Here is a 19,043-nt window from a genome sequence, read left to right as displayed (position 1 = left end):
GAACAAGGAACGGAACGAATTCCTTTTTTTAAAAAAAGAACGAGGAACGGAACTCTTTTTCGAAAACCTTTTTATAAGGAACTTGCCAAACACTGGTCACGCGTATACATTTATTCTTATTTCTCATGAAATGCAATATGCACAAATAGGTGATGCACATGTGCGAACTAGGACGGAAATACGGTCCGTGTCGATCATACTTCTTATTTCTTATACAATGCCTAGTCTAGGTAGTACACTGTACACGATATTATTTCGTGTATAGTAAATTAGTATTTAGTACACCAATATTGTAAATGCGTATTATATTTATCACGAACTAAAATAATATACTAGACACATATTATTTTAGTTCGTGATAATTATACTATATTAGGAGGCATAAATCTCAGATCATAAACATCTAAGGCGTAAATAATATTCTGTTGATAAAACATGAATTGTTAAAATGCAGTATGCACTATGCTTGTGAGCCCGTTATACTCCTAAATTTTAATATGATATTTGGGATGGTAATAATATTAATATGTCATATGGTAATGTGGTGATTATGGTTATTTTGTCATCATGAAATGGTTACAATATTTTCAATTTTGTGGCAACCGGGGACTGGTGAGCCTGGAGCACGGATTAATATACAGAATACGCTATACGCAACGGACGTATGATAATATAAGTGAAACAAGCGCCTTCTCACCGTGGACAAAAAAGTAAACAAGACGACTAGCGCTAATCCCTATGTACGTGTGTTAATGTCACTTAATTCCTTATTCTCCCGGTACCACGTAACAATCCTATTTAAGCGCTAGTGGCTAGTTACATTGCCGCGATGTCGGAAGGCGCTTGCTTCAAAAATATTACTGATAACTGATAAGGCACATCGTTTCGTATCCAATATGGCAATATGCTAATCCGCGGCTTGGAGGGGCACGTCGTCGTCGTCGTGCTGCTGATAACGTAAACAAAATGATTTTAAGCGTACAATAGTGAAATTCGAGTGTAGCAGCTCCTTCGAACGGCCGTCCGTCGGTTTTCGGCGTCCGCGATATTCAAATTCTTCGGTCGCAGCGAAGTTTTCACACGTCTAGTCTAGCTTTTCCCTTCGTCCATCGTTTTTCTTCTTTTCCTTCGTGCGCTGGTTGTGGTTGTAGTGGTGGTGGTGGTGGTGATCGGCCCGCCTATATTCACCGGATCTTGTTGACCATACTAGAGGTGGTGTCATCGAGACTTCGACACCGTGTCCTCTCCTCGGATACATATGTGCGCGTATACCCTTGCAACATCGCCGCAACGAATCGACAGATGACGGTTTGATGACATGACTGACGAAAATTGGACTCATGTCAGCGACCGAAAGAGATATGGAATCGGTGAGTATAGTGCCTGGTTTGGGCGATTGATAATCCTTGAAACAGAATAGTGCATCATTTACACAGTTAAACAGTTTGAAACTATCAACATGGTTGTTTGTTTTTGCTGTTCGTGCGCTGTCCAAACTATGAGTTTTACTCGTTTGCATATTGCTGTAAACGCGGGTAAACTAACTCTTGGCTAAATCTCTCTCTTTAGTATGCAACACATTGCCGGTTGTTGTTTGGCACTGAGGAGGAACATGATATGACACACTGATGGTATTATTCCATATGACATAAATACCCGATTTATTTTGATTGAATTATTCATAATATGTCCTCCATACATTACATTCATATTAGTATCACTAATTGTGATGTTTATTCAATGTTATTGGGTAGTTTTAATGTTTTATATTGGATATTTTTATTAGGAACTTATTTTATTTTTAGATAAATTGTAAACCATTTCAAGTATTTTTATTTACAAATAATATGTTCAAATACCTAACAAAAAAACATGGAATAAAAATAATTAATAAGTGCCTCATGCTGTACCAATACTTTTTGATGAGCAGGCATAAAAATGTATTATCTACGTAAATAGCTAATAGGAACTTACTAGTTTGTAGTTAGTATTACATTTTCATATGAACTGTAATAGATAGAGTTATAAGAATTCTATTTACTTCAATGAGTCATTTTGGTCAAATTAATGACTAATGTACAAAACCAATAATTTAATAAAAATAAAAATTGAAATTTATAAATAATATCCTACCTAATCAGTGACATGAATAAAGCAATTTTCTTTATTTTGCAAAATATAATTTTGCTATTAAATTCTCAAACACTATTTACAAAATGTATTGTTAATTATGTTCTCTTATCTCATTAAAAAACTGTTTGTAATTTTGTTAAGTGTGTTGGCCATCAAATAAAAAAAAAATATTGTTACTCCCATCATTACTAGATACAGGATGAGCTTGTTAGCAAATTTCAATGACATCCAATATTTATAATTGAGTGTTTTAAAACAACACCATGACTGCAAAAAGGGGACGAGCTATACTGTTTTATACTCCAACTATTATTACTATTATTAGCTGCCGTTCCATTTCATTTATTAATATAATTTATTAATTTGTGACCTGAATTTGTTTTGATTTGTAGCCATTCATAACTATCTTCAAAGTGGACCACATCGTATCAAACTGTTGGCGGGTGAATGTGTTCACGTCCTGGAAGAAAGTGCTGAATGGTATTACGGGTTCTCTTTTAAGAATAAATCAACCCACGGGATATTTCCTAAAAAATTTGTTCATATCATGGATAATGTTGTTGAAAAATTTGGGTTTGTTTAATTTTTTTTAACTAATTATTTATTGATAAATAATTTTTTATCATTATTAGGCCAGCGGAGTTGACAGTTTTGAAACAACCACAAATTGTGCATGAATTAACCAGCGTTATTCGAGAATGGGGTGCCATATGGAAACAATTATACATAGTAAGAAGAAATCATTTTTACCTATACAAAATATTATAAAATTAAAAAAATTTTTTTCAGTCTCACAACTCAAATTTTAAAAATGTAAAAAATAAAATGTACGAATTAATAAACTTTAGAAGTAAAATATTATCTGGTACACTTCCAGTAGACGAGCTAAAAGAAGTACAAAGACTGGCTACATCTACCATAGATATTGGAAACAAGTAAACTAATTTCAATATAAAAAATATCTTTTTTAAACAATTTTAAAAAAAACATCATTATTATTATTATTATTATTATTCAAACAGTGACTCGTCTATGATGTAATATTTGATGAAATGACTTAACTTATATTTTGTGTTATTACTTTTAAGTAATAAAGTTAATAATTTTTTTTTCTTTATTTAGATTATTAGGACTAGATATGGTGGTTAGAGATGAACAGGGTAATATTTTGAATCCATTACATACACCAACCATTCAGCTATACAAACATCATGAAATAGCCACTGAACGCATCCAAAATGCTCATGTAAAATTTGTGTATATTGAATGTAACAAGATTGTTTTTAAATGTTATAATATTTATAATTATAGACTGCTGGGGTGTATAAAAAGTCAATTCAGCAAATCAACTATTTGTATAACTACACTGTATATTTATCTGTACACAATTTCATGTGCAAAATAATGGATGATGCTGAACTACTATTAACATTATATGATGCGAAGAGTGGTAAATCATTTTCTGAAAATTTTGCTATACGATGGGCAACCAATAAAATGGACCAAGGATGGTCACAGACTGATATTTTTCATAATTTCAGAGCTTTATTCACAGTAATATTCTAATTGGATTTTTTTTTATAATTCTTAACTTACATGTACAAGAATACTCACAAATTTCATTATCTAACTTTTAGGACCTAGGAACCAGAGATTTAACTCGAGAGAAGGTATACTTAGTGTGTTATATAATAAGAATTGGTGGTATGGATAATGATAGTAATAGTAAAAAGAGTTGGGCTACAACACAAATCCGCAGACCCTGGGGTGTTGCTGCTATGGATCTGACTTTGTATTTTACTCAAAAATTGGAGAGTGATGAAGACAAACATCATTTTATGCCATTTTTACCGTAAATATATTTTGATTTAATTTAAAATTAAATGTTTAGTTGAATTTGTTTTCTTATTTAGATGTGAAAAAGATAACCTAGAAAACACCCTGAAAAGGTATTTAAATCTTAGAGACTATTCTCATAAAGAACACAAAGGTCAAGGACTGTATGTCAGTTTTAAATTGCTTCATGGGGATATTAAACAGGTATTTTAATAATTATTCTACTATTTTATTTATTATATTATATTATTTAATTGGTCTTAACTGGTAGGTGCGAGAAGAATGTCCACATTTAGTACTTGGTAATGTTGCCTTAGTAAGAAAAATGGGCTTTCCAGAAGTTATACTACCTGGAGATGTGAGAAATGATCTCTACTTAACGTTGGTAAATGGAGAGTTCTCAAGAGGAAGTTTGTCTTCATCGGACAAGAATATACAAGTTACTGTCACTGCATGTAATGAAAAAGGTGTTAAGTTACTAGTAAGTTATGGTTATTTCTGATTTAAGGTATAAATATCAAATATTGAACCTTTAATATCTAATACTTATTTCAGGGTGTAATCATGCTTGGCGGGGACTCTGAACCTCTTTCTGATTTTAATTCTGTTGTTTATTATCATGAAGATAAACCTCGCTGGTATGAAATTGTAAAATTAGCCATACCTATAGAGGACTTTAAAGGTAGTCACTTGAAGTTCATGTTCAAACATAGATCATCAAATGAAACCAAAGATAAAAATGAAAAACCATTTGCACTATCATTTGTTAAATTGATGCAAGATAATGGCACTACTTTGAGGGACACGTTACATGAATTGTTGGTGTACAAAGTATGTAGTATGAGATTTTTATTTTTCTATAAACTAAATATTTTATGTAAAATCAAATATATTGTATTACAGATTGATCATAAAAAATTTGATTGCATGGACATATCATATCTAAGTCTTGCTTCAAGGAAAAATGAATTAACTGAAACAAATAATCAAATATCTGTCCCTGGACTATCCTTAGCTAATAAAGATGTATTTATAATACAGTCAAATATTTGCTCAACAAAACTAACACAAAATGGTTTGTTAGTAAAATATCTATATATTATATAATATAGTGTTTTTATTTTATTTTATTTAGTTGATCTCTTGGGTTTGTTGAATTGGACAAGTCATCCTGATAAATTACGTACTAGTTTATCTGCTTTGATGATAGTTGACGGTGAAGAAGTAGTTAAGTTCTTACAAGATGTTTTAGATGCATTATTCAACATTCTCATGCATAATTCTGATTCTGATCTCTTTGATAACATGGTTTTTGAATGTTTGGTTAGTAAATATGTTTAAACAGCAATTTCTATTATTAATTATTATGTCCATTATTCATACATTTTAATGTTTATGTATTTAGCTATATATTATTGGATTAGTTTCTGATAGAAAATATCAGCACTTCCAACCAGTTCTAGATTTATATATTAAAGAAAGTTTTTCTGCAACACTGGCCTATAAGTGAGTTATAACTTTAAATATATTTAGCAATGAAATGTTTTACAATAAATTTAATTATTGTATGTTCTAGTAAATTGATAGTAGTTTTAAAGTTCCATTTAAGTAACTTGGATCAAACTGACAAGGATCTCTTATTAAAAATAATGAAATCATTCAAGTATATCATGAAGTTTATTGCCAGATCTCGTTTTTTGTTTTCTCAGTAAGTGCTTTTGTTATTAGTAGTTTATTTTTAATCTTAATATTGAATTATATATTAAGATTATAATTATAACCTTTGGTGGATAAGCACCCTAGGTTAATAGGCAAATTCCCTTAGTATTTTTTTTTATGTTTGATAACACAGGTCTATAAGCTTGACTAGGCTTGTTCCATAAATGCAGAATATTTGATGTCTGGTGACAAAAAGAGTCTTAGTACCTTAATTTTTAAAATCAGTTGTAAAAAGTTAAGAGGAACTAATTCTAAAACAAACTGTTTAATGAGTTAATTAGTAACAATGTTTTTTTGTTGCATATAACATAATATGGTTTAGTGGAGCAATTGTCATATTTATTACTTCATTGGTAATACTTATAAAATTCTATAAAATTAAAAACAAAAACAAACAGCTGGAAGCCTGGAACATACTATATTACTATTATAGTATTATCTATTAATATTTAATTAAAATATGCAAATCATTTTCTTGGCTATAAACAAACATGGCACTTTTTAATTGACAGGACACTACACTGTAGTTGAACTCCTGTCCAAAATAATTCATTATCAATCATTAGTTTCCCATAATACATTGTGTTTGTATATGAAATTTTGTTTATATATATTTTATTAAATGCCTTATGACAACAATCAATTAAGTCTTTCATGTGTCAAAAAGTAATTTTGGGCCATTCTATGTATATTCTCAATTACAAAAATGTTACCTATCTATTACTGCTATTGATTGTAATTATGTTGTATTGATTGTTTTTCAGTGTATTATATGTTATATATTTATTATTATTTTTTTTAAATAGATTGTATGAAGGCAAAGGACAACAAACTTTTGAAATGTCTATGTATGAAATGTTGAAGTTATTATCAAAGTTAATGTGTAGTAACTCGGATGCTACATTATTTTTACAAGGCGCATGTCTTAAATATATTCCTTATTCTATTCCTGACATAATGACTGTCTTTAGTACTACTCAATTAAGGTATATAATTGTATTACTTATTACTAATACTATGTGAGTGTTGTTAGTATTAACTATTTTATCACTTATTGCTGCATTTCAAATTTTTTGTTTAAGTACATTACTGGTGGAACTCATTGGTAACTTGCCTCCATCCAGACTAGTGAAACAAAAGTTAATTACTATGAGCGATATAGTTCATAGCCAACTTTTTTTAAACTCAGATTGTCGTGCCATATTACTTCCATCTATTCTTGCTAGAATTAAAGAGCTTTTAGAGTCTTCTGACGAGGTATGTATTCTATTTAAAACTGGACATTAATTTAATGTATGCAAATATTTTATTTCAACCATAGAATAATTTTAAATTAATTGATTGATTTTTTGTCATAAAATGTCTTATTCAAATTTATAGTTTAAGTTATAATGAATTAATGAAAATATTTGCTTATGTTTCATTAATGTTTTGTTGCATCTTGAGTTTTGCAACGTGCATGCTTGTGTTTTAAATACAAATTGTGGCACAGTTTAATATTCAATATATTTTAACCAACAATATATATTGGCGCATACTCACATACATAGTGTCTAGACTGTTTGTAAACAAATCAATATTCTGGACAGATATTATAAAATGTTTAAAACCTTCTAGACACTGTGTATATAATGTATATTATATAGGCTTCTTCAACGATATCGATATTTCAATTTGATATTGATATCGTAAACTTTTTTTCCAGAAATTTAGGTATCGATAATCAATGTACATCAAGAACTGATTTTCATGCCAAAGCTCTTGAATAATATATTTCAAAACAATTAATTGTTAATATAATATCCACTAGTTACTACCTAGTACCCAGTCAATTGAGCATTTGAGTATTGGCATTTATGATAGTCATAGAGATATAAACATTTTTTTTCAATATCACACAATTCAAAACGATATCGATATTCAAAAATTTATCTTTGAGGAAGCCTAATATTATACATTAATTTTTGTTCTAACCAAATGGAAATCTTTTTCATGTGTATAAAAACAAAATGGAATGAATTGTGTGTAACTAAAAATGTGTGTTAACATAATATAATTGTATAAATATTTTAACATATTTCAGTGTTATGAGAGTTTACCTCGTGGTTGCTTGTTGGCCTACCACTCACAGCACATTGGCAATCTTGATTCGTTTTGTGCTTTTATTGAAATTAAATTTACCAATTTCAATTATTTAAATGTTGCAAATACTAATATTAAATGTGGGTAAAATTATTCAGAAAACTACCAAATCTATATTTATTCATCTAAAATCTATTTTTATCTTGATAATTTATGTGAACAAATTCTTGACCTTTGCTATTTCTTCAGTATGAAGAAAGTACAGTTTTGAATTCTTCTCGCTCTACAATTGGTTAATGTATTTTGGTATTAATTAATAATTCATATTTATTCACTTATTGAATTAATGTTATTAACTACATATTATCTTTTTTTTATTGCAAATGTTAGTGTTATTTTAAGTATGATATACCTAACTTAAGAAAGAAAATACAATTTAAAAATAATAACAGATAAGATTTTGAATATCATTGACTAATTTTAATGTCATAATTAATGACATCAAATTACTTGAATGGCTTATATACAATTTTATATTAAAAACAAACCAATAATATGTTTAATGCATGTTTGTTTTGGGATTTAAAAAAAAATTAATAAATTAGAATTTTATTTGATATACTAATATTTCTATAATAGTAATGAGTGATGACTAATGACTAATAATATTGGCTTGGTTTTAGTTAACAAATAAAATTAACTCTACGGATTTTTTTTTTCAATTAAGTATCTGTACCTATTTGTATAAGTTAAGGTTGACAGTTTTCTATGGTATACCATCTTGTTTTGGTATACCGGTTATTGCTTGAATGGTATACTATAATGCTGAAGTACCAACACACCGTTCAATACTGAAGTAATACTCTATATTATATGGATTGACACCTTTGACTGTTTATTTTTCGTTATACTATAGCCTAGCCTGGATTCCCCAGGATATTAACGAAATACCAAAAAAAAAATATATATAGACATAATTACCTATTTTTTTATGAGAACCATTTAATTTTGGTGTCCTGGATTTCTTAAAATTTAATCGGGACACCTTAGTATACTGGTTCTAATACCACAATTTTGTATCACTGTTTTTTGGTATTCCAGTATTACGGTATAGCAATACCGATATCCAATTTCAATACTGTCAACCCTAATATAGGTAATTTTATTAGAGATTGATTATGGACTTTGAAAACTATTTTAAATGAAATGCATTATTTAATAGCTGCATATTAGAAACATTAGTTAATTTAATTTAAAATTTAAATTCGACTACATGAGAGTAAATTTGTGCTAATCAGTATTAAGAACTATAAATTGACTATACAATTTTAAAAATTAACGAAAGCCGATTTAAATTACCTCTACACATACTTGTAAAAATAGTCTTAATTTATTTTTAAAAAATAAGGCGCTGTGATTAAATCTTTGTCAATGTTTCATTAATATATACAATTATTATTTGCATTTTAATATACATTTTTGTTTTTATTAATTAAAAACATTGCATTGTATAATTACCTAACTTGTTTAATATGCTGTTTGTTTTATTTAATTTAATGTTTGGGTACTTAAGTACAATATTTTATGTAAATTTTTATTAATAAATTAGGTATGTTATAATACATTGATAAAAAATAATTGAACATATTATTGAAATAGATAACATATATAGCATCAAGTATTCAAGTAACAACATCATTAAATGCATTTGCCTCGGAGAATATAATGCATTATATTTTCATAAAATATTGACATCATACTCCTATATAATAAACCATTAAATAATGCATTTCTCCCTGATAATTATAATAATAAAATAATAAGTTTATTGACTTAAAATTTGAAAAAAAAAACAAAACATCAAATTAATAATTACTTTTTATGTAATTTAAATGATATAATATATTTTTGGTCATAAACAAAACAAGCTCATTTTATACTTAAAGAATTGATTGATCTACTTCTGTTTTTGTTCAACATAATATCAATATAAGGTACTTAAATGAAAAAGAAAAAAAAATCTTCGTTAGGTGATGTTTAGTAGTAGTATTTATTAACTCCACCAGGCGAAAACTAGCATCGAGTTTCGAAACAAAACAAAATCAGTAGCAAAAATTGCCAAAGTGCTGGGAGAAAATGGCCGCAAGTTACTAGACTCTCCTGACATGAGTGATCAAGTATGTTAATTATAATTATATATTTATACACATTAAATGGTGTTAGGTTGTTTACTTTAAAAGTTTAAACTTAAAATAGGTTAATATTTAAACTTAGTATTATGACACCAATAAATTATATAACTACCTATAACATAACAGTTAAAAATAAATGTCTATATGGATTTTGGTAATTTAGTAATTAATAATCCCTGGATAACTAAAATGTAAACTAAATTAGAAGATAAACTCTTATAATGTGGATTTGTTACCGACCATTTTTAAGAGTACAATATAGGCAATTTCCTAAGTGTGCGTGCATATCATATAAATATGTGGGTAGTAATTAGTAACTAGTAAGTTATCATAGTGTGTGTCCGTAGTGTAAAAGTAATAGCCTGGGTGCTCCTGCACATGCACGCACTTGTGACGTTTCTTTAACACGGTATACGAATATTAATTATTTGTTTTTTTTTTACTGAAAGTATCAATATTTTGCCAATTGCATAAATTTACTTATTTATCTGATAAAGTGTCTAAAAAAATATTTGAATTTTATTATTAAAATTTTACAATTTTTAATAATTAAAATTAAAAAATCAAGTTTTGAAGGGTTCTATTTCAAAAAAGTGGAAAATTTGCTACCAAGTGAACTTTATTATGTATTCAAATATGTTTTCAGAAGTTGTATCCGATTATTAAGATAGTCAATTGGCATATTATTAAGATCTACTAGGTCATAAGGAATAGGATTCCTCCTCAAAAACAAAAATAATATATTCAGAGCCCCAAGATTAAAATAATTAATATTATTTTTTTATGACTTATGTTGTTAATTGGCTCATTATGTGAAAGAAGATCTTAATCAGCCATCCCTTTAAAATTCAATAAAATTGCCGCCTATAAACAGATATATTTTGTAAAAAAACAGCCGGCATCGAATTTCTATAAAAAATTCAAAGCCGATAAAAATATATTTATCAGAACTTAAAGTATTCTTAGTAAGCATTTTCATCTTATATTGTATTCATATTTTGTTGTCTCTTAATATTTATTCTTTTTTTCTTAAACATATTATTATGAAAAAATTATTTGCCAACCCTTTTATTTTGTATATTGTTTCTATTTATGGTAATTTAAGTGCTGTTTAAAAGTGATATGATTTGAGTAGGTAATGTTTTTTTTAAATTTTGTTTACACAAACTTCTTAGTTTTATTTCTCGTATAAATATTAAAATACACCATAAATATTTGCTTTGTTGATGGACTTTTTTATTTGTATGCAAATCGAACAATTTATTGAATTTTTACGATTTTGCAATGTTGTGTATTATTTTTAGGTATTTTTTGTTTTTTGTTTCTGTGAACTTAACAATGTATTGTAGACCTCGCGGACATCTAATTTGATGAAAATATAGTAAATTGTGTAAAAGTTTAATTTATTTTTACGACTGTGTCCATTGTGTATAGGTCGAAATGTGTGTAAAACTATTAGGCGACATTATGGATCTGCTGTACGTGGCCGACACGGGATCAACGTTTCGTGATATAACCGAAATAATGCTCACTGTCATGCGTACTGTAATTCAAACCACCATAGCGATGAACCGCGAAGGAACTTTAGTGGTAAGTGTTTTCTGGTTATGATTTTTTTAAAAATATATTTCTTTTATCAACGTGAAGCAAAATAATTTTAATTTTAAAAAAATTTTGATGTGTACAAATCAATAATCGAAACTATAATTATTTTCATTAACAAGCACTGATATGTTACAATAGTGAATAGCGACAAAAGTGTTCACTTTTAAAATAATCATTATTTTCCATTTAATATCGGCAAGCAATTTTGTATTTGTGTGCTGTAGGGCTACCTTGTGTCCATCATGATATCGACGTTGCGCCAGATGACTGCTGAACACTTCGATATCTACATCAAAAACTTTCCCACCAATATCGACCTGTTAGATTTTCTCATGGAAATACTGCTCGTCTTCAAAGATCTTGTTATAAGGCCAGTGTTTCCCAAAGACTGGTGCGAGATGATAATGCTTCAGAATAGGTAAGACGTCGCTATAATGTGTGAATACTGTTCCAGTTTCCCCGTCAAAAATACATCACATAATAGTATATTACATATTAACTCGTGAAAAGTTTTAATAATAATAATAATGTGTATCGAACCCTCAAAATACTAACCTCTTCCTCCTCCACCTCCTTCTCAAAATCTCATTCGAGTTTCGGTATACTGCTTATATCACCTCCTTCGAGATGTTGTAAATTGCAGGTTAAGCGCACAAGATTCACTGTTAATATTTAATGAAATTATGTTTTCAGTGTGATATTAAAGTCGTTGAGATACTTTTCACACACGATCCGTGACTATTTCTTCAAAGACTTTGAACACCAAGCTTGGAATAACTTCTTCCATTGCGCTGTCACGTTCTTGACGCAGCCATCTCTTCAGCTGGAACAGTTCTCGTCCAATAAACGTTGGAGGATCATCAGTCGGTACAAGGACATGCGTAGGGAAACCGGATTTGAAATCCTAAGCATGTGGTTTAACTTGGGTAAGTCTAGCGTAGAACACTGGAGTGGCATTGTATCACCATGCTGTTCTGGGTGCCTGAGTTAATTTTCAGTTCTAAATTTGGTTTTCATCGTTTAATAGGGCAGTACAAAGTAAATTTTGTTCCTAGTCTGGTGGGCTCTTTCCTAGAGATGACGTTGACGCCCGAAGTCGAGTTGCGCAAAGCCACCATACCCATATTTTTTGATATGATGCAATGCGAGTTTTATTCATGTTTCGATGGTCACACAAACAAACGGGACTCGAGTAACATTAAAGCTAAATTCAATGACGTAAGTCTATTTTATTAAATTATATTAAATTATCATCCTATTCCATGAATTTGTAATAGTAAATATTGTCATGTGGCTTACTAAATTTATTATGTTTGACAGTTTGAAAACGAAATGATCGCCAAACTTGATCACTTAGTTGAAGGTGGTAAAGGCGATGAACAGTTCAAAGAACTTTTCGAGTCTGTAATGTTAAGGAAATGTGAAAATCATTCTACTATGAGAGATCAAGTAATTAAAATATTTAATTCTCAAAGTTAAAGAACTTTAGAAAGTAGATTTTTCCTCAGGATATTAAGTACTGTCATTCATTAGCTGTAAACTTTTACCTAATTAATCCAATATTTTTAAGTACACAAAATAAATTGACTATTTATAATTATGAAAAAATAGTTACAACTTACAAGATTTGAATATTTATAATCAGCTACAGAAATATTGAATTCCTATTATTTTGTTGTATTATGCAATAAAAATTATGCCGATACCAATTTTTTTTTAATGACACATGAATTTATTATTATTTATAACTTTGTGAATATTAGTATAGTTATATTGTTTAAGTCAAGTAAAGTAATGCATTTAAATGTCTATTAGCATTTCTCATGAACTAAAATTGAACAATTTGTATAATATATTACTTATTATTTATGCAGAAGCATAACCATTTAATTAAAGCACAAATGTGTAAGGTTATCTCAGGAAAAATAATATTGATTATTAAAAAGATTGAAAAAAGTGATACACTTGACATATAACAGTACTATACCCACAAAAACAAGTATATTATTCTTTCTGTAATATTTTTGTTTTTATTTCTATTAAACTTAAAAGTTTCTTATTTCTTAATATATAAGTATCATTTTACGGCAGTTTTATTGCACCTACATGATGTTATTATAATTAAAAATCTCACAAATATCTAAATAAGAAAATAAAGCATATTATACATTTTTAAACTGACTTTTTATTGAATTTTAGGGTAATCGATTTGTTAAAATAGTTACCGGTCTTCTGGAACGATTGCTAGAATACCGAGCCGTCATAAATGATGAAAACAAAGAAAATAGAATGAACTGTACTGTTAACTTATTGGTAAAAAAAATATATAAAACCTAATTTAAATGTAATATTATGAGTTAAACAAATTTTTCTTTTCATTTAGAATTTTTATATGGATATAAAACGACAAGAAATGTACATCAGATATGTGAACAAACTGTGTTCTCTTCATTTAGAATGTGATGACTTCGCCGAAGCTGCATATACTCTTAGATTACACAGTGAATTACTATCATGGTCGAATGATCCATTGCCACCTTTATTACGATCTCCATTGAGATACCCAACATGCGACACACATAGACAATTAAAGGAAGCTTTGTACCATGACATCATTGATTATTTCAATAAAGGAAAAGTAAGATATTTGTTAACTTCAAACAGTTTTACAGAAATTGTATTACACTATTTTTCAGATGTGGGAATGTGCTGTGTGCATGTGTAAAGAACTAGTTAGACAGTGTGAAAGTGAGACATATGATTATATACAGCTAAGCTCATTATTACAACGTATGTCAAATTTCTATGATAATATAATGAAGCAGCTTAGACCTGAACCAGAGTATTTCAGAGTTGCATATTATGGCAAAGGTTTTCCTTCATTCATACAAAACAAAGTTTTTATATACAGAGGTAAAGAATATGAACGTCTAAGCGATTTCTCAAACAGGACACTGAATCAATTTCCTAACGCTACTTTAATGCAAACATTATCAAAACCTGGATCAGAAATTACTGAATCTTTCAATCAATGTATCCTTTTAAAAATGAAATTTTTTTATTGAAATTGTGGTGAATTTTCATGACTAACATGTTTTTATTAAATAATATTTAATGTTCTTAAATAAATTATTATTTAATAATACACTTTCAAACAATAATATAATAATATAACAATAATTTTATATTTCAATATATTTAATTCCCTTAACACTATAATTAATACAGATATTCAAATTAATAATGTTGAACCTGTAATGGATGAACGAAAAGAACATTTATTAAGAAAACCGATCAGCCAGCAAATACTTAGACATTATAGGTAAACTATTACAGTAATTGACAATGTAATAATATAATTTATAAATAAATATTTATGTATTATTTTAATATCTTAGAGTGAATGACGTGAAGCGATTTAAGTTTTCAAGACCATTTTACCGTGTAGATCCTAAAGTGAATTCAAATGATGATAACGAGTTTGCAAATCTATGGATTGAACGCACAGTGTTAGATACGACTTATTCATTACCTGGCATACTACGATGGTTTCCAGTTAAACATTTTGATACATATGAAATAAGTCCACTTAAAAATGCAATTGAGACTATGCAGGAAACAAATAAGTAATTAATGTCAAAGTATTCTCAAATTAGTATTCAAATTATCGTTTTTTATTATAGGTATCTAAGAGAGTTGATAATAGCTCATCGAAATGACTCAACATTGCCATTGAATCCTTTGACTATGAAATTGAATGGCATACTGGATGCAGCTGTGATGGGTGGAGTGACAAAGTACGAAAAAGCATTTTTTACATCTGAATATTCGGTGAATCACGAAGAAGATGAACAACTTATCGAAAAGTTAAAGGATTTGGTTGCTTCCCAAATACCATTATTAGATATTGGTGTAAAAGTACATAGCGCACGTGCTCCACCATCGTTGACACCGTTACAATCACGATTTGAAGACTGTTTTGAAAAAATGAAAGTGCATATTGAAGAAAATTATGGAAAAAAGGTACATAGAATACAAATCACAAATTGTGTAATAATTTTTTAATTATTGTTGAGTATTTATATATTGTTATTCCTCATAGACGTGTGATATTAAATTTGATGTGGTGAAAATGAGAAGACACACAACTGCAGGAAGCCGTTTTAACGAAAAAAGATATTCTGGTTCTAGTATTGGATCAACAGAGTGAGTTAGTAGCTTAATTGGGAGGGGGCAAGGTATCATTATCGCAAGCATGAATCAAAGGAGAGTGGGGGCTAAGGAGCTTTAGCCCCCTTCTTTTGCGGATAATTGTTATATATTATGTATTTATCGGTATAATTAATTTTTATTTACAGAGGACAAAATGGTATAACTAAGCAATCTCTTATGTCAACAACTTCATTATCTTCCAGCTTGGCTATCTTTGCAGGACCTGTATTAGTGTCTGGTTCGAATAAATTTGGTACTATTGGGGCACTTACAAGGAAAGATAAAAAAGAAAAAAAAAGACGTAATAGGACTGTATCAAAAATGGCAACAACAAATGATAGAGATTTGAGCATTTCTAACAGCTCTTCTAGCAATAGTCAATGGTATGCACTGCCTGATGCGGACAATATGTCTTTGAGTTCTATAAACAGTAACCTGAGTGTATTTTCTTCTCCTACACCTGTCATTGAGTTACGACAAGAGGTAATTATAATAATTATTTCTCAATGAAAATAATAACTACTGTTTTGTTATAAAACTATAGCTGACACCCAAGAGGCCACTACGCTCAGAAGTGGAAAAAGAGAGACGTTTAAGTCGACCCAATAGTGGTCAGTATCAATTTTCAAAGTTACCATCCATGAACAATCTTAACAGAGATTCATTGGGTAAGTAAACACTATAATATTTGAATAGAATATTATTGTTACATTTTGACTGTTATTCTTACAAGTAGCAACAGATTCGACGGCAAGTGATGATGACACTCCTCCACCACTGCCTGCAAAGACCAGAGAAGCGGATTACTCAAATCTCTCAGACAAGGACAGTTTGGGTCTACCGGATTATTGTAGTCCTATTATAGTGAACAACATTATGGTCAGTATTCGTTTTTTATTCTGTAGATCATATTATTATATTATATATTAGTAAAATACTAAATAGTTTATTATTGTTGCATATCCAGTCAGAACAGCCGTTACAATTAATCAACTCACAAGAAAACAATAGGCCACCAACACCTCCTCCCAAGAAACCCCCAATGAAAGCTCCTGTATAAAAATATGTAAATAACGTTTATTTATTGCTTTTCCTTTATATATATATAAAAAAAAACAAATGAAGCTGTGACCAATGAAGAATGATTTTATTATTTCTGATATTTTTTAATTAAGATCATACAATTTATTTAGTATAACCATATAACATACATAATACTATATTATACATTTAAATTAAAAAATATTTATACTAAATAAAAAATTGTGAAATATTATGTATCTTTGATAATTCACTGATCAAATTGTATTAGTTTATATTAATATGAGTACAGCCTCATTTTTTTTTTTTTATCAGTAAACCTTTTTGTTTTGTATTGAGACCTATTGGTGCAATATATGTATTATCTGCTAAAAAAAAAAAAAAAAATACTTTAATCTCATTTACAGATATTATTTGTTTTAATTTATTATATTCATATATTTGTGTGTTAGTAGAAGAATATTATAAAATAATATGTTGGTGAAAATTGTGTAGAATAGAAACTTCATCTTACTATTGTTTGCGAAATGTACTATCTGATTTTATAGACTGCTTTTTCTCTCCTCTTTTGTAATATGTATATTTTGTCGTATATGAATATATATTACATGCATAGTGTATACGAATATACACCAATAAATTTATATATTCACATATTTTAATAATAATGTTAAGACAATAGTATTCAAGTTGCTCAAAACGACCTGTTTACTAAAAAACTATGTCAGTAAACATGCAGTTACCATTAACAAAAAAAATTACCAGAGCGCTTGTCAATTATTTTTACACAGATTTCGCAACAAATCCAATGGTTGTTGTATTTTTATAATATATCACTAATATATTTCTGTAATTTTATATATATTTTTGTATTCTTTAAGTAATAACAAATTTATTGTTTTTACTACTATCTGAATTTTTATTTTTGTGTTTGTCGTGTGTTTGTGTATTTTATACTTAAATATTTTGTAGTATTTTTTTTTTCGATGATGATATGAACATTATTTGCATTTCTATTATATTATATGTATATTCAATATTGTTCAGTCATTCAGATTTACCAAAGGAATAAATGTTTTAAGTATTATTGTGTGATTGATTTAACTACAACATAGGTATTATTATTTATTATTATTGTCTACGAAATATCATAATTTATAATATTAATAATAAAAATATTTTACATAAAAGCTTCAGACTTCAGTGTATGTAGTACCTATTTCCTGACAGCTTGCATGCTATTAATAGGAGTGAATGATCACTGGCATAACTAGGATGGTTGAGTATATAAGAGTACAGGGAAGAGTCCTGTCCTGTCCGCCCCCCCCCCCCCAAAAAAAAAATTTATTTATAGCCCTCTATACGAGAAAGTTCTCACACACATTTGGAAAACCTAAATAGGAATTGTAGTAAGTAACCTCTACAATTCCTTAGAACTTGCATGAGAAGTACAACAACTTGTGTAAGGACCTTAGGTCTTTTATGTTACAAAATGGATGTGGCAATTATAATGAAAGTACTGATACGATGTGAATATTGTAAAATAACGTAATTTTAGTAATAAAACGCCAGAGAGAGACGGCTCTCATTTCGGGAATTTGGGAAACATGCCACCCCTTAAACATGGCTGTTTTAGTTTCGTGTTAATAACTTCAAATAACACGGTTACGCCACGTAATAGATTACATTATTTCAGTAAATAGTGACACGTGCGCAAGTATGGAATTTAATTAGTGTGGTATTCAGATTCTACTTGAATGAATTGTGATTTCATTCAAATACATTGTAGTAAATTTCATCAAAATTGCCTACACAAAACCTCGCAACGAGTGGTTTTGTGGTGTAACGCTGCCATATACGATTAGGTTTCTATATTTTAAACTTTGTGCTAAATGAAAATCGTTGTAACATACACTCGAATCACGTCATAAACTATGTTGACCGTGTACTGCATAAAATAAGACATAGTATTATACCAGCAGTGGTGGATTTAAGGGGGCCAGAGGGGCATTTAGCTTAACCGCATCTAGCTTCATAAATTGAGCCGTTTTTAAATATTTGTGTCGTAAAACTTGGAAAAAGCCAATGCCCCCCCCCCCCCCCCCCACAAAAAAATAAATTCTAATTCTGCCACTGTATACCTGTAGGCTGTAATGTACAGTGTACAGGTACACTAAAAAAAAAATGGGTGAACGTATTGTAAGTTCTAACACAACTGCAGGG

General features: G+C 29.0%; 1 protein-coding gene across 3 annotated transcripts; it reads left to right on the top strand.

The window, feature by feature from the left end:
• Window positions 1-935: 935 nt before the first annotated feature.
• On the top strand, window positions 936-17,996 carry LOC132944594 (dedicator of cytokinesis protein 1). Of its 3 annotated transcripts, none has more exons than XM_061014029.1 (33): window positions 936-1,370; window positions 2,526-2,706; window positions 2,766-2,862; window positions 2,923-3,068; window positions 3,256-3,379; window positions 3,445-3,687; window positions 3,771-3,985; window positions 4,047-4,173; window positions 4,241-4,450; window positions 4,525-4,800; window positions 4,873-5,044; window positions 5,105-5,292; window positions 5,375-5,475; window positions 5,546-5,677; window positions 6,495-6,674; window positions 6,771-6,945; window positions 9,837-9,947; window positions 11,397-11,552; window positions 11,792-11,985; window positions 12,261-12,493; window positions 12,595-12,785; window positions 12,888-13,016; window positions 13,767-13,880; window positions 13,951-14,205; window positions 14,264-14,600; window positions 14,796-14,889; window positions 14,966-15,193; window positions 15,251-15,590; window positions 15,670-15,773; window positions 15,926-16,262; window positions 16,324-16,447; window positions 16,513-16,658; window positions 16,747-17,996. In XM_061014029.1, exons 1-33 carry the CDS (start codon window positions 1,319-1,321, stop codon window positions 16,837-16,839), a joined length of 5,805 nt encoding a protein of 1,934 aa, XP_060870012.1. In that variant the 5' UTR covers window positions 936-1,318; the 3' UTR covers window positions 16,840-17,996. The 3 variants fall into 3 exon arrangements, with proteins under 3 accessions (XP_060870012.1, XP_060870013.1, XP_060870014.1); XM_061014030.1 differs by having other exon boundaries at window positions 937-1,370; window positions 16,516-16,658; window positions 16,747-17,995; XM_061014031.1 differs by lacking the exon at window positions 9,837-9,947 and having other exon boundaries at window positions 937-1,370; window positions 16,747-17,995.
• Window positions 17,997-19,043: the final 1,047 nt, after the last annotated feature.

Source organism: Metopolophium dirhodum, chromosome 5 (genome assembly GCF_019925205.1).
Source record: "Metopolophium dirhodum isolate CAU chromosome 5, ASM1992520v1, whole genome shotgun sequence".
Classification (NCBI taxonomy): Eukaryota; Metazoa; Arthropoda; class Insecta; order Hemiptera; family Aphididae; genus Metopolophium; species Metopolophium dirhodum.
The sequence above is the reverse complement of the archived record's forward strand: the minus strand, read 5'-3'. Positions and strand labels throughout refer to the sequence as shown.

Excerpts from the sequence above, each read along its gene's own strand:
- LOC132944594 (XM_061014029.1), top strand. The coding sequence starts at position 1,319 with ATGACTGACGAAAATTGGACTCATGTCAGCGACCGAAAGAGATATGGA. Across the intron at positions 4,174-4,240 it reads TTCATGGGGATATTAAACAG|GTGCGAGAAGAATGTCCACA; the intron begins GTATTTTAATAA and ends CTTAACTGGTAG. Across the intron at positions 12,786-12,887 it reads TTAAAGCTAAATTCAATGAC|TTTGAAAACGAAATGATCGC; the intron begins GTAAGTCTATTT and ends TATGTTTGACAG.